Raw genomic sequence first — 15,450 nt, 5'->3', positions numbered from 1 at the left:
AAAGGACTAACTGGGAATATTCTGGTTGTACTTAACACATCTAAACTTTCCTTCCCTCTCTTTTTTTTTAATGCCTTTGTCTCAAGAAATGGAAAATGATTAAATTCCCTCCTTAATCATCATTTTTGCCACTTTGCAGGCAGGGTAGTCAGTAAGCTGCAGGAATACCCACTTCACCTAAACCTAGAGATCTATATCTGTACTGGTCGCCCTAGGCACTCTGTACCTGTTGGTGGAAAGCAGGATACCTAGGAGAAGCACCTTTAGGATAGGTACCCTTCTTCCCACTGAAAGTTAAGAAGTAGGGTAAAGGAATGTCCATGCAGACCTGCAAGGGCAAATCCCAACCCTGGTTCTTTCTTGTGGTCAGCGTAGCAAAACCCAATCTCCTGGACATCCCCTAACAACTGAGCAGTCATATCCTACGCTTTGCAGAGAAGTACAAACGTGCTGTGTGCAGAGAGGCAGCAGGGAATGAGCCAAGTCAGACACAAATACTGCATGAATTTCATTTAAAAAGGCATGCCTCCAAAGCTTGTAGACAGGTTGTCTTAGCTGAGGTATGACAGACAGCTTTTGTGTCAGAGCTGGCTCTTGTCTGCTGTCACAAAGAACCACAAAAGGGAAGTCAGCCTTCCTGCAAAGACTTAGCCATAGGATTACTTTTACATATTCGATGCATTCATTAACTTTGCTTGTAAACAATAGCAAAACCTATACACTTACATAACCAATGCTTCTCTGCTTTAAATGCCTTTTGGGGGTCTCAAACCATGTTCACCTATTCCTTCCCCTGAACTGCCCTACCACTGCATCCCTGTCCTCTTTCATGACTGTTTCTGTCAGTCAGTCAACAAAGGACAGGGCCACTATGGCAGGTGCATCAAGATTTATCATTACTCCAATGATGGTGTAAAAATGCCTGAAACAAAACAGATAAAGAAGTTCTTTCCATTCATGCCAGAAAAAAATCCCCACAGAGGACTAATTCTGTCCAGTTGACACTGACAGAAGCTGCAGGCCTGACACAAATCTGTGCAGAAACAAGATGAGTATGCTTCTTTAGGACAGTTTTTCACAGGTGCATAGGTTTCTTCTCTAAATGAAACATTGCTTGCAACAGGAAAAAGGGCACATTTTTCCTAGCATTTTACTGCTAAGGTGCTTTTGTCCTCTCAGTGCTCAATTATCAGGACCATGGAACAGAAGCCATGCTTACTTGACTGCAAACACTGCACTACTTTGAGGAGAATTTCAGCTGCCATTTATGGCTATTTCAAGTGTACTTGGAGAAGATTTATGTGCAAAGAATCCTACTGGAAATGCAATAAAACATAAGTCAAGCAAGTAAATGGACTTTGTTGATTATTTTTGAATCATTAAGAATACCACAGCAGAAAGACTATGGGAACGAACAGAAATATCTTTGCCTGCTGAGGCACGGGGACTTTTCTGAGGATTATGACCAGATGGCTCGAAAAACTATGTTAGAGGCATTCAGAGCTGCAAGATATTAATTGCAGGGAAATGCTTTATGTCTTATTCCTTTGGGATATTAAAAGTTCAAAGGGGAAAAGACAAAACACCATGGACACATGGATCATTTAAGAAGAGTACACAAAGAATCAAATATACTGTCCAAAGACCACATCAAGCCCATTCAACTCCTAAGAGAGCACTTGGCCAAAGGCAGCCTCCTAGCTTGGTTAAAAAACACCACAAGAGGTACTTAAGTTATCAAAAAATGTTCTGACAACAGATCACGTATTACACTACTCTAAAGACAGTAATAACATACAAAGTACACCGCAACCGCCTTTTAACTATGCTTTCCTGACACAACTGAAAAAATAAATCACAAACTGTGATCTCTACCTACCATATATATTTTGAGAGAGCAAAAAAGGGCTTGAGAAATCACTTGCTTACTTACCACTGTCTTGAAAATCTTTAAAAAGAAGAGGAAGATTATTGCATTTAAAAAAAAGAAATATAGTCCTCAAAGTAATATAAAGGGACTCCTCTGCAGGAGGAAGCAGCCACCACGCAGTGTTTCCCTGGGGTTTTCTGCTTTGTTTTTTCCATGATGTTCTTCCCCACTCAGACCCGAATGTCCAGTGACGAAGAACAGCCTCTCTGGGTTCTCTGGGTTGGTGAATCTCCTGGGGCCTCGCTGCACAGCTACAAGGCAAGGCTTAGAAGCTCAAAGGAACACATTGTTGAGGGCCACTCGTTCAGCCACGGCTGGCTTGTCTCTTCAAGTTTGTATGGCTTGGTGCCTCAAGACAATTCTCTCATTAGGCTCTGACAGAAAGTCGTCATTGACTCAACTCAGCAACGCTCCCTGGCACAGAAGGTTGAAGATATTATCTATTCAGACAAGTCCAACATTTTTTAATACAGAACCTTCTTCAGTGCCAAGGGTTCCACATACGTCTCAAACCACAACGCCTCTGTTCTCCATGGGCTGCTCAAAAACTTTGGACAGCACATTAGCTTGACTCTATCCATTATTGTTACTGAATTTTGTTTAGCAAACAACTTATACGTGAAAAGAAGATTAAAAGTTTCAAGGAAACCATTAAACTAGTTCAGTGAAGTTCATATCATCAGTCTTAAGTGACAGAAAAACACTCTGATCAAAAACAGTTATAAATTCTACCAGCTAAAATAAGTCACAGAATACTGCCTCCATTACTAAGAATTTCACTTTTGAGTTTGATACAGGTAATTTATATTTATAATGAGCAAGCAATCATACAGAGGGGAACAAAGATGTTTCATTCCGTGCAAAAACATCTACAGAAAATCAAATCTTGGCAGGCACTGCATGCAATCACAAATCCATGTACTCCCTTTAAATACCATGCTTGTTCATTCCTGCCTGATCTGCCCTTAAATTTACAAAACTGTAACTAACAGGGGGCAGGAGGGAAGCCACCTCTTACCTGGTTTTACTCAACAAAAAGAAAATTCTTTCACTTTGTAGCTAGGATAAATATGGCAGTCGATTAGGAAGAGATGAAAATATTTTTGAGAGCATATGAAGGTCATTTGCTCATTCTCCTTAGTTTTCCATTCCTAATAGATGGCAATCATAAATGCTTCCAGAGATTTCTTTCACTGTGCATTACTTCATATTCAAGCATTTAGGTACCTCTATGTAAGAAAAATTAGCAATGTTTGCTGTCTTTGCTCTTTTCTTACTAGATGAACACTTAGGGAATATTATTTACACATAAAGGAGACAGAAAACTGACTGCATCTGGCTTTTCCCCTATCTAATTTGCATGAAATCAATAGTTTTCAACCCAGAGGTTGGCTGCTCTGTGGGTTTGTTTCCTTGAAAGGGGGAGGTGCAGAAAAGGACTTATTGGGGAGAGGTCCAAGGAGGGGACCAAGATTTTCCATCTCTTGGAATATTTTAAAATGAAAATCATTATAGTTCTTATGAAATATGCAGCACTTACTATAAACTGGAGTCCTGGAAAAACATGGCAATGGCAGGGGCTAAATTCCAGTCACGGACAGGGCTGTCCTGGTATGACCATGCTTATGGACAAGAGCATCATTCACTCTCCAGAACCAGTCCTTTGTGCCTTTGTTCATCAAGAGCTTAATGCTCCAAAGAAAGGAAGCCCATTTCCCACAAGCACACACAGGCAACTCGTTTGGTCAAAATAAGAATTTGAAGATAGTTAAAATATATTTCCCTGTAAAACTTCCTTACTTCTCTTCTGCTGCTCTTTAAGTCCCTCTGTTTGACACCTTTGATAACATAAAGCACTGCCTGTTCTTGGATTTGGCCCTTGGACTTCATGCCTGTGTGCAAAGGGACCTATGGAAATGCTACCAGCGGGTCAGGTAAGGGCCACTTCTGCCTGCATAGCTTCTACCCCTGTACACCCACAAAAACGTGAAGTGCACCTCCAAGTGAGAATGTAACAAAGCAACGATGCAGAGAAATACATGGTCAAGTCTTCACACAGTGACAGTAAAAAGATGAACAGTTCATTCAATTTCACTGCTGCATCACCAGCTCACATCTAGCCAAGTGTTTTGTGAACACAGGTCAATTACCTTCACCATCTGGTGGCTTGTGCAATACAGTCTGTAACTTAATAGCAGTTACAGTCCAGTGCACGGGGAAGGAAAGTCCCCAACACAGAAGACATCTTTGCATTTGCTATGTACCAGTCTGCTTACAGGCAGCCCCATGCAAAGAGTCAAGGGCTAGTCCAAAACAGGAATATTTATCCCCATATATTATCCTGCAGCCGACTGGCAGGGCAGAAAGTCTTCAACTACCATGGAGGAGCTTAGGCAGAGGTTTTGTCATGATTTAGTGCTTCCAAGCTAGCATCACTCACTGACTGAAAAGTCCCTTAAAATCAAAACTGAAAAACATTGCTTAAATGAGTGCCTAGAGTTTAAAACGTTATGTCACTCTCTAAACCCAGCTCTTGTTGAACATGTGTTACACATAACCAAAGCCTGACACACTTCCTGCATTGGCAGGGAAATAGTAATGGAAAAGCTCACTGAGGCTAGTTTTAGTGATTTACAGCAAAGGATGGAGGGGGGGGGGGGGATCACATCTTTCTTCAATATGTTTTTCTACTAACAATATACGTGTTCTACATAAAACTAGTCTAAGCTACTTTGCACTAAAGCTAGAGTAAAGCAAGACAAAGGTGGCAAAGTCAGTGACTGGCATTTCAGTTAATCCTGCCCAATATCACCTGAGGGACAGGATTTACCTCAGTTTTAGAAGTCTGTATTAGGAGGTATTAGTCTGCATTCTCTCCACAGTCAGAAGAGAAACATATTAGGTTCTCAAAAGAGACAAAACCGCACCTTTACTGGAACCCAGTTAAAGCTGGAATCCACAGAAATCACTTGCTGCGCCTCAAAGTATGTTCCCAACATCTGCACCAAGGACTTCTCTAGCTCAGCTCCATGACATTCTCACTTAGCATGGGCATATTCTTAAAGCTGAGATAGATCAGATCATAAATGATCTATGTCCTTCTATAGAGTGCAAAGGAATTGTGGTTGGCTAGCTTGAATGCAGACTTGCCCAAATAGAATTAATCCAGGAAACCTAAGGAGGCAGCAACAGTATCCATTTACTGTCTTGGAAGGAAATACTCCTTCATATACCTTTTGTCATGCATCAGTTATGCATCTCACAAAATAAACCACACGAGCTTGTCTACAGTCTCTGACCATATACACAATATACAACAAATTAAGGTTACACAAGCCACTCTGTTTCTTCCCATTTCTAACCTTCAAGTCCTGCGAATGCTACAATAATATTCTTGCATCTCATGCATAAACCTACTGTAAATACACCAATTCCTCATATATTAAAGAAGAAAATCACTATGTAGAGAACAACAGTCATGAAGGATGGGTCATATGCTTATACAGTATTTTGTCTGGACTTCAGAGGAGTATCAGGAATTGTGGATCTTACTGTTGCCCTCAAAGGGGAGAATGGTTTAGTGGTCACAACAGCAATGCTAACAACAAAGATTTGAACAATTTTTTTTGAAGGCTGCACAGCCATGCAGGTGACATACAGATCTGCTGTAGTTTCCTTCTTTATAGATGCAAGAAGCAATATAAAGATAACAACATACGAGTTTCCATCCTTTGGTTTCAGCTTTTGCTGCATACAAATCCAAAAGCAAACACAATGGGCCTTAACAAGTTATCAAGCAAAGGTACCCTTCTTAAGGGAAGCGGCAGCAGGCTCTGCTGGCCATATCCACTCAACTGCAAATGAACAGGATCCAACCCTTTCACAAGAGCTACTCCAAAGCTTTGAACATGGTAAACTTCAGGCATTATCCTATAAAGCAACAGCTACCTGAAAATGAAAATCCCTACTGATAAAAGTCAGAGCATCAGCAAGAAGACTTGAGTACTATAAAATGCACAGACACATCTCCTCATATGCACAGGAGAAAACACTGCCTACAGGACATAGGAGCAAGAAACTTGCTGTATTTTATTAACCACCAGCTTCCCAGATCTGTAACAGCTATTTATACATTCCAATCCCTTTGGCAATGTTGGCTTTAAGGTGTTTTTAACATCTCAACCCAAATTACAAAGTATCTATGGATTTCCAACTCCATTTTCACTTCCAACTACTTCAATTCTGTTCTTGCATGATCTATAACTTATGTTAAAACATATGGCAGTGTATTTGCTAAAAAATCCCTCCAAGAGTATGTACCCTAAATCAATTCTAAACAGCTTTGGATTTGAGATCAGGAAGGGGGTGGAAGGAGAACCTAAGAGTGCTTTGTTGTTTTTCTGTTGGGGTTCTGGTTTGTTGGGGCTTTTTCTTCTTTTTTTTTTTTTCCCTAAGAAACTAACTGAAGCAGCCAAAAGTTATTTAGAGTTAGTTTATGAAGTGAAAATTCTGTAAGCTTTCTACTGGAAAGGGAATCTAATCTCAGTTCCAGATACTGACATGCTCAATATACATTAAAAAAAAAAACGCAAACCTTCATAAAGGTTATTATTAAATACTTTGGAGAAAGATTTAGGAAAAATACTGCACATGCATTCAGTAGGAATCCCCAGTGGTTGTCTCATTTACCTCATTACACACATGCACGCACACACACAGAGCGTTAATTGCACTCCAAAAGAAAACTGCAGGCACAGACTGCAAGAAATTAGGTGGGTCCTTCCCCTGGTTCCCTCCTCCCAATGGACGCCTACTATTCTTCTAAAAATTCCCCACAGAAAAAGAGAGTGCTAATTGTAGCTATCACATAGTGTTTTTCCATCGTCACAGAAATTTAATTCCTAAATTTGAGCCAATGCACATGCAGAGGCAGAGACCAAATAGAGGTGGGAGTGATGATGAATCCACGTAGCAATTCACTCGAGCAGGAAAAATTTAAACACATAACAAGATCATAATCACATAAATGGCATATCCACGTCAAAATCTTGAAAAGCTTATTTTCAGCCTCTTAAAGCTAACTGATGCAACACCTTCCTGTGAGAACACCGTGCAGCCCAGGCACTCGCCTCCCATACCACAGAGTTACCACAAAATGCATCAGTTCCCTCTTCAGGGCTTGTTCTCTTATGCTCTTCCAGGAACAATGTGGGACCTCTTTTTGTCCCACGGTAATGAGATGCTTAGCTCAAATCTCAGTACCTGGTAAGACTTGGGAGTTCATGCTGTCTTGTGCCAATGAAAGCTGCACAAGACGCTCAGGCGTGTAAGGAAAGAGCTAGAGCAGAGAACATGCTCGTGTCACTGTATCAGTTAATGGTACTGCCTCATCGGCAATATCCAAGGCAAGGCCACATCTCAGAAAGTTCCAAGAAAATAGCAAAACCAATCAGGACCTTAAAAATCCCTCACAGAACTGACTTTCGAAACTTGTGGAACTGTCACATGACAGAGATGTCAATTCGAAGAAAACCGGCCAAAGAATGACAAGCCCTGGGAAGGAACGTCCGTTGTCCTCGACTTAAGACCTGACAGAAATCAGCGTTACCTGACCGTCACTCAAAATAATTGTTCCCTTTGGGAGCTGGCACCAAGCTCCAAGAGGAAGCCCAGGGAGCAAAGAGTAACACACCAGCACTGACAGTGATGATTTGAGGACAGATGGTGGGTCTGCAGTTGCACTGGAATACAGAACAGATCATCTGACCCCCAAAGACTGCTCACCAGCCTTAGGCACTCTCAGGAATAAAGAATGAAATGACGAATGCATGAGTTCCTCTAGGAGAATTAAGTCAACCTGCAGTGGTGGAAACTGTCCCTTTCTCCCTATACTCTAATACAAGTAGGAGCATGGGGATGCATTTTCTCTAGGTCTGACTACCACTGACAAGTAGCCACTCGAGTGTAAAGGTATGACCCAGCTTTACACCTACACACAGCTGCATTGCAGCCACTCACACCACCTCTGCAAGAGTAAGCTTTAGGTGAAGCACAGAAGGCATGTGCCAAACTGTGTTCACACGGAGTTGATGCAGGTGAAGAGTAAGAAGCCTTTTGCCAGCAGAAGCAGGTGCTCACACTTAGCCTGCAGTGACTTTATTGTAAATAAGTAATTCTCTGCTTTACCAACTCTGCTGAAATACTACTCTAAAATGAAAGAGGAGCAGCATTTGTTCCAACCAAGGCAGAACTTTCGATTGCTTAGAAATAAAAAAAAGAGGGCAGGCTGTGAAGAAATCACTCCTGCATATTACAGGAACTGTGGCACAGCATGAAATTATGGGCTTCTAATGGCCTCCAGGAATACGTGGGCATCTTCTGCTTGAAAAAAATCTCTCATGCAGCTAAGTGAACATTCCTCTGCGGACACTGTTTTTGGTTGCTAGTGGGTACAGAGGCCCTGCTGAATGGGAAACCAGACAAGCTGAGGAGAGCTGGAGTCCCTGCCCAGACAGCTTACAGTTCACACAGATAAGGTGACAGAAGTGGGGAAAGAGTCACAAAACACAATCAGGATTGCAAGGACAGCATGTTGAGCCATCTTAACCACCAGAAGGGAAAGACAACTTCAATTCTAAAAAGGAAATACTGGCTTGTCCTCTACTTCTAAAGGTAGTCCTGAAGCGTCACCAAAACTGTGAGAAGGCAAGTTGAGTTGTGCATCAAAACTGAAAAAGGAATCCCACATACGCAAACTTCAGTAAAAAATTAAATAAGAAAATAAGTTTAATTTTTTAATAGTTTTATATATAATATTATACAGTTAGAGCTGTAGCAGAATTTTCAATCTTCTTCATATCACTAAGCCAATTAGCCTCAGCCTAAAAATTATGTTTTCTGTATGTTAGAGTGACTGAACACCCTAACTTCACAGGCTAAAAACTTCAGACATATTACAAATTTCCATACCCAGGCATGTTCAGAAGATTACTTTTTGTATCCATAGGCAAAAGGTGCAAACTATCATAGAATGCACATAAACTACTGATTAATTTCCAAATCGTAGCTTAAAATTGGCTAATAAACTGCCTTTAGAAAGAAACGTTCATATTCTTGTCACTTACGAACAGGTGGACTCTCTGTTATTAATTGTGGATGACTGAGACAACACTCAGGGGATGAAAAATCATCATGGTTGTCAAAGGAATTAGCTTTGTACTCTGAGATTTTTATGCAATTCTACTGTGTTTAGATTTTACAAAGATTCTCAACCACAGCTGAGAAATGCTCAAGTTGTTACTGGAATGCACCAGTACCAAGAGTTTTATACTCAGGGACATTTTTTTTAAAGCCAAGATATATCAGCAAACCCCTTGTTTTCATAAGAGGAGCATACAGATAGCTTTCAAAACCCCTGTGACACTGAACTAGAACTCTGAGTTTATAATTAACTAATCCAATAGCAGACTTAAAAGAGCCCTATTTGCACCTTTTTTATGTCAGAACTATTCATTGTGACAGAAGATTATTTTCATCAGCTTGGAGATAGATAGCAATCTTTCTCTGAAAGAAGGTACTTCCAAGGACTCAGTGTTTACAAACAAGCAGAAGCTCTCAAGACAGAACACTTTTTATATATACATACACATAACAGGAAGAAAAAGTATATACAACTGACAGGTTGAGGATTTCACTTACTTAAAGCACCTACAAGAAAATGGAGTTGCTTTGAAAATTCATCTCCAAGTGAGGATTGCAGAGTCAGCTTTTTGAAGATTAAACAACTTTATCAAGAAGGACATCATACAGTAGAGATTAAACTCCAGTTTCACCTGCTTGACTTCAGGCCCTTTCAGAAATTTGGCTAAATGTATTTTGGCATTACTGAAAGCTGACATTATTTTACCATATCCAACTCATAGAAGCAAGACATGTTTTCTGAAGGAGGTCACATTTTGTATTTTTTTCTTTTTTAAGACAAAACATACATACCCTTAAATCTGGAGAGAAGTTGTCTGCTGAGGTGGAGATGGAGTCAGACGACAGAGCAGAAGCAGATTTGGTGTGAGTGGAATGGTCCGACTGCGATGTGGAAGCGCTATAAAGAGAACCACCAGAGTGTGTCAAAACTGTGCTCAAGAAAGTTCAAAAGCTGACAAGTCCAGCCACTCGCTTACAGTCATATCAGGCATTTTTCATTATTCCCACCCTTTCCATTCTCACTTATTCAGCCCTCAGCAGTGCTTTAAGAGAACCTGTTTTACTTGCCATTACCAGAGCTTACCAAAGCGTACACAACTTATTACTAAATCTCAGCTCAGACTGAGCCAACATTAATGCAGCCACCAGCTTGTGCTGAGGAACACACTCAGTGCCCGGAGCTGCGTGAGCAGCTGCAGTGGAGCTGCAGGTTGAGCTGTTGGTGCCAAGAGCCTGAGCCAAGAGGCCAGAACTGCCCACCCTTTGCACAGTGAAGGGCCTGGGGACCTGTGGCCCACCCAGGTGACTGCACACACAGAGACATGTGACACAGGAGCCAAAGACGCCCGGACCTTCCTGCATTTAGATTGTCAGGGTATAAAAGCCCAGGGTTTCCCTTGTTTGGGATCTCTCCTTGGAGACACCAGCTCAAGCTGCTATTTTGTTATATTTTGTTATTTAGTTATTGCACCATGATTAAATTATTTGAAGGACTGGGATGTCTAAGAGCCTGCTATAGGAAATACGGGTTGAGACGGCAGAGAAACCTGGTCTGTCTCTGAGTGTGGGGTGTGGAGCTGCAAAGGGGCTTCAGTTCCATCTCATGTGGTGGGAGAGCAACTGTCAGACTGGCTCCTGGATGGTTGGATGGGGAAGTTTCCTTAACACTGGATCAAATCCTAAATTACAGAAACTAACGGCCTCCATTCCAGCCTTTCAGATGGGAGATATTAGTGCGCTGAAAGGGGATGAAAACAGACAGACTCCTGAATGCATGCCAGCACAGCTCCAACTGCAGCTGTACGGTGGTGGAAGAAGTTCAGAATTAAAACTCTTTTCATCACACACAACTTTTCTTCTTCAAGGGTACGTATAAACCTGAGGAGAATTAAAAAGACTCTCCCAGCACACGTCTCTGGTGATACAGAATGTGATTCGCTAAATAACAAAGCAAAATAAAAATTTTCTTTTTCTACACAGTTTTCCTAAGATAGCTATAAGCAATTAAAATAAGCTTATATTTAACAGCATTTTTATGCTGCAACCTCGCCTAGAACCCTAATTGCTTAAAATTAGCATTTGATACTGAGGCTTTTAAAAACCCAGATGACTGCAAAGAAAAATCCTACATGGCACAACATTACTCCCTGATGAGACTGTACAGCGATAAACATTACCTGTGCCAATTAATTCCCACACTCTTACGGACCCCAGAAAGGTTTTAGCTGGGTGTAAAGACACTCTTAATGATCAGCTATCAGACTTAGAAGCCTAGCCTTGGCCAAAGCAGAATACCAGCAGGAGTATTACCGTTACTACTTATATTAATTAGACATGTGACAACCTAGAAATAGCTGTATCTGAGCTTCCAAAGGGCCTGGAGATTTGTTAATTGTCTGAAAATTGTTTTGCTGCTGATAAACAGCCACCAAAAGGCCAAAATGTTCCATTTTTATTTCTATTCTTTGGAGTTTGGCAAAGTATTGCACAGGGAGCAATACTTTGTTAAAAACAAAAAGGAGTACAGAAACATTGGGCTCTTGCTGGGAGTAAGTCCTATGTGTTCAAGGATTAAAGAGTATTGGCACCTCATTCATCCTATGAAGTAGAAACTTCGAAATGGAACCTTTAGGAACAGTAAAAAGTTATTTAAAATAAATGACACTGGTGTGTCAATTGATTAGCACAATTCCACTGAAGGCACTTGTACAAGGTTCAACAGCTAATCACTCAGCTTTCCCTCGTGCTCAGCTCCTGCAGTGTTGCCAGGTAAACTCACATAATTCCGGATGGCCAGTGGCACTTACGCATACAACTCATGCCACAGCCACCCTACAGTTTCTGTTCAGGCAGAAAATTGTCTTACACTAAAACAGCAAGAACTCAATCTGCAAAACCTCCCATTCTTGTGAATGAAAAGGCCTCATATAAGCACTGAATTTGTGTATAGTTTCACATTACAACAAAATTGGTAAAAAGAGCGCTGCTGATGGGTCACTCACATTCCCCTCTCCTCTCAACCCAGACTGCACACTGCTGCCATCTCCATTGTGCTGGACAGGCATCATGGGATGCACAGTTCAAGCTGCTGATCCGACGGGGCAGTAAACTATTAATAAACATGAAGAGAGTCTTCTGTTGGGTAACAAGACTGATTGGATTCATTACATGGCTATATAAATCATCAGATGCAGCACACAGAGAGGGAAGGAATCTGTATCTGGAGATGATGAGGAAGGCTGAGAACACTTTGCACACAGCAGCCTGCAGGCATGCTAAATTAGGCTGAGCACTAAACCACATTTTTACATTACTTTACTTAAACGAGCTCAGACCCCTTATGTGTTCCCTTGAAACTTCTTCCAGCCTGGTTTCTGCACGGTCAGTCTTCATTTTCCAAGTGCTCACCCTCTTATTTGCACCCCTTTAATTAATTTGATTTTTAAAAGCATATTTAAAAATTAAAAAAAAAAAAAAAATTATTCCACAGAGCAGCACCCGTTTACTGTACAGCAACCTATAAGGAGATGGTACTTAGAGTGTGTACTTTAAGGTACTCAAAGGTACTTAAAGTTATCAATGAAGAGCAAGCAGACACTGTAGATGCCTTCATCGTTGGGTGACAAGCCTGGCTACTGTGCCTGGGTCTCCACTGTGCCTTCTCCCACACCAGCTCCAGCCGGGGGAGCCAGAGGCTCAGGGTAAGCCTCCAGAAGCCATGCTTTCTAGCTCCCTCCCCTTTCAGGGCCCAAACTTTTGTGTATTTAAATGCATTTTAAAGGTCAGCAACTCTGCTGAGTTTACAAATCCTTTTGCACAGGGATAAGTACCTAAGCCAGGGCACACCAGCAGCTGACCTGGCCCTGTCCACCACGCAGGACAGCCTACTCAACCAAGCAACCGCTGCGACATCACTGGGCACAGTAACCTATTCGTAGGAGCATTTGCATCAAAAATTTCCATCCTTTGGGGACAGAAAAGGGAGCTGGAAAGGCTGGACAGGTTTAGTGGAGCATGCTAGTCTCTCTGCCCCAAAGCTAGGACAAGCTAGACCCAAACAGCTCTCAAGAGCTGTCTGTCTAACCTGCTCTGAACAGCTCTCAGGGAGGGAGAGTGCTAACAAAAGGATCAAAATTTCACCAGTTTTGCTGCTGACATAACTTGTCTGCCTGGGTACATTCCCAGTGACTGCTTAACACACAAGCAGCGATTATCTAATCATTGTAAACCAAAGACTTTTATGAAATTGTTAATTAATTTCACTTTGTCAAACTAAGGGGCAAACTGCATTACGCAGGGGAAAAAGGAAAATAAAAGGAAAAAGGAAAAGGGGGGAGAACCATAATCCACAGCATGTCTGAGCTGTGAAAGTGTTTTGTGTTTGTTGATCATGCTTGGCTTCAAGTGGCTGTTAAAGAAGGAAAGCATTTGCATTTTAGAAGTGGATTTTCAAAAGCTCCCCGCACCAATGTCCCTGTGCTCCTGCAGAAACCACCAGTGAAGCCTCCCTCCAGTGACATCAGCGGGAGCTTTTGGGAAGCAACGCCTGCACACAGAGCGAACAATACCCCTGGATTATGCTGCTTGGCACAGTATGCATAGGTTGCATATGCTTGGCTCGCTACCTCTGTGCTCCTCATCTGCCATTTCCAGAGAGCTGAGATGGAAGGAAGGAGCAGACAGCAGAACGGCTGCTGGTTTGCACCTCCCTCCTCTTATTGTTGTCAGGCCAGCTCCAGCTCCAGCTCCAGCTCCACTGCTTAGCAAACTAATTAATCTGATGTCCCTGAGTGCACATGAGAAGTTTATTAGTTTCAGTGGTTTAGTCAATCTTAGCTCTCCTCTGCTGCCACTCCAACAGCAAAGATCCTCAAACCACACAGTTTCATATGCCTTTGGGTGGGGGACAGCAGGAGAGCATCCTAGGACCAGCACACAAACTCAGAGTGAGGAGACCAGAGCTCCCTCCATGCTTTGCCACCAGCTCTTCTGCATCATCTCAGGCAAATCATTTACTCATGCTTCTGTCACGGCTTCTGCACATTATCCCAGCTTTTGCCAATGTAAAGTTAAAGCTGTCTTGTGCAGTACTTTTGGCAGCCGGACGGGTATGTCTGGCATCAGTTTAATGTGCTGAGGACCCCACTGAGGACATTCTGTTCTCACAGGGACAAACCCCCAACAGCTGTGCTTCACCAGTAAGGCAACACAGAGAAGACCTGAGGGATGGCCAGGGCACGATGGGCACATGTAAGTGCTGGGCTGGGGGGCACCTGACAAACATCTGAGAACACAGGTAGGTTTGGACAGATTTCAGCCAGGGTTAAAAGTCACTAGAGCTGTGCCAGTCGCTGCTAGCTGAAGGTCTGGTTCAATACTACTTAAACATGCAAAATTACAGTATTATCTCTGAACCTCGTTAAGGTTCTGGGGAACAACATAGATTCACAAAATACTTTGAGCTCTGCCAACAGGAAAATAAGTGAGTTCCTGTGAGGAACCAGGGAAGACCAAGGACCTCCCAGAGCATTTCTCTTCCCCATGCTTCAGGCCCAGGCAACTCTGCACTGTCCTTGTTGATGGATGTCTGTGTTAAGTATGAAAAGAGATCCCCTTCAACAGGTCAAAAGCACCTTCAGGGAAAGCACCTTACTCCTGTGACTGCCATCCCCATTTACTCCACTCCTCATGCTTCCCCCACGCAGAAGCAGGAGACAGGTCTGGGATGCAACTAACACTGATCTGTGTCTTTCATCTTGGTAATTATTTTCATTATTTAAATGTTTTTCTTTATAGCCAGATTTTGAATGATAAATGAGTCCAAATGCAAGCTGTCAGCACAATGGTCTTATACAGTATCTGCACGTAGTAGTAACCCTTTGGCTATATGGAATACATACATGCAACTAATACGAGAATTACACTGGAAACCAAGCACGGTGACTCAACTGCTGATAAAGTGTTCATTGTTATTATTAGGACTATCCCACAATATGCCAGATGGTTTTCAAACATAATTCAGACTCAGACAGATGCCCTCCGGTGGTTCCTGTTCAGGCAATTGAAAGGTATTACTGCACCCGTAGCAGAATTGAAGGTATGCCAGTGTGCTGAGCTTAAACTGTCAACAAAGATGGAAAGAAGCTGTAAGCAGAAGTGTCTGCCATGCACAAACCTGACCTGTTAAACTATGAATGTGCAGGGCAAATATTTTGGGTGAAACTGGTGATAGTGCCTTAAGCCACTTCAAAAAGTATCATTAAATGGCATTTGCCATTAATGATACAAGGCAATCTCCCTGCAATGTGAAAAATGTGATG

General features: G+C 42.1%; 1 protein-coding gene across 8 annotated transcripts in view; it reads right to left on the bottom strand.

Moving 5' to 3' along the window:
- The window catches only part of MTMR2 (myotubularin related protein 2), a 63,136-nt gene that overhangs the window by 31,395 nt on the left and 16,291 nt on the right, over positions 1–15,450 (bottom strand). For all 8 annotated transcript variants that reach the window (XM_069015026.1, XM_069015024.1, XM_069015027.1 and 5 more), the window contains one exon: positions 9,923–10,028. In XM_069015026.1, the coding sequence (XP_068871127.1) occupies positions 9,923–10,028 (106 nt within the window). The remainder of the gene's footprint in view (positions 1–9,922; positions 10,029–15,450) is intronic.

Source organism: Aphelocoma coerulescens, chromosome 1 (assembly GCF_041296385.1).
Source record: "Aphelocoma coerulescens isolate FSJ_1873_10779 chromosome 1, UR_Acoe_1.0, whole genome shotgun sequence".
In the NCBI taxonomy this organism is placed as follows: Eukaryota; Metazoa; Chordata; class Aves; order Passeriformes; family Corvidae; genus Aphelocoma; species Aphelocoma coerulescens.
The sequence above is the reverse complement of the archived record's forward strand: the minus strand, read 5'-3'. Positions and strand labels throughout refer to the sequence as shown.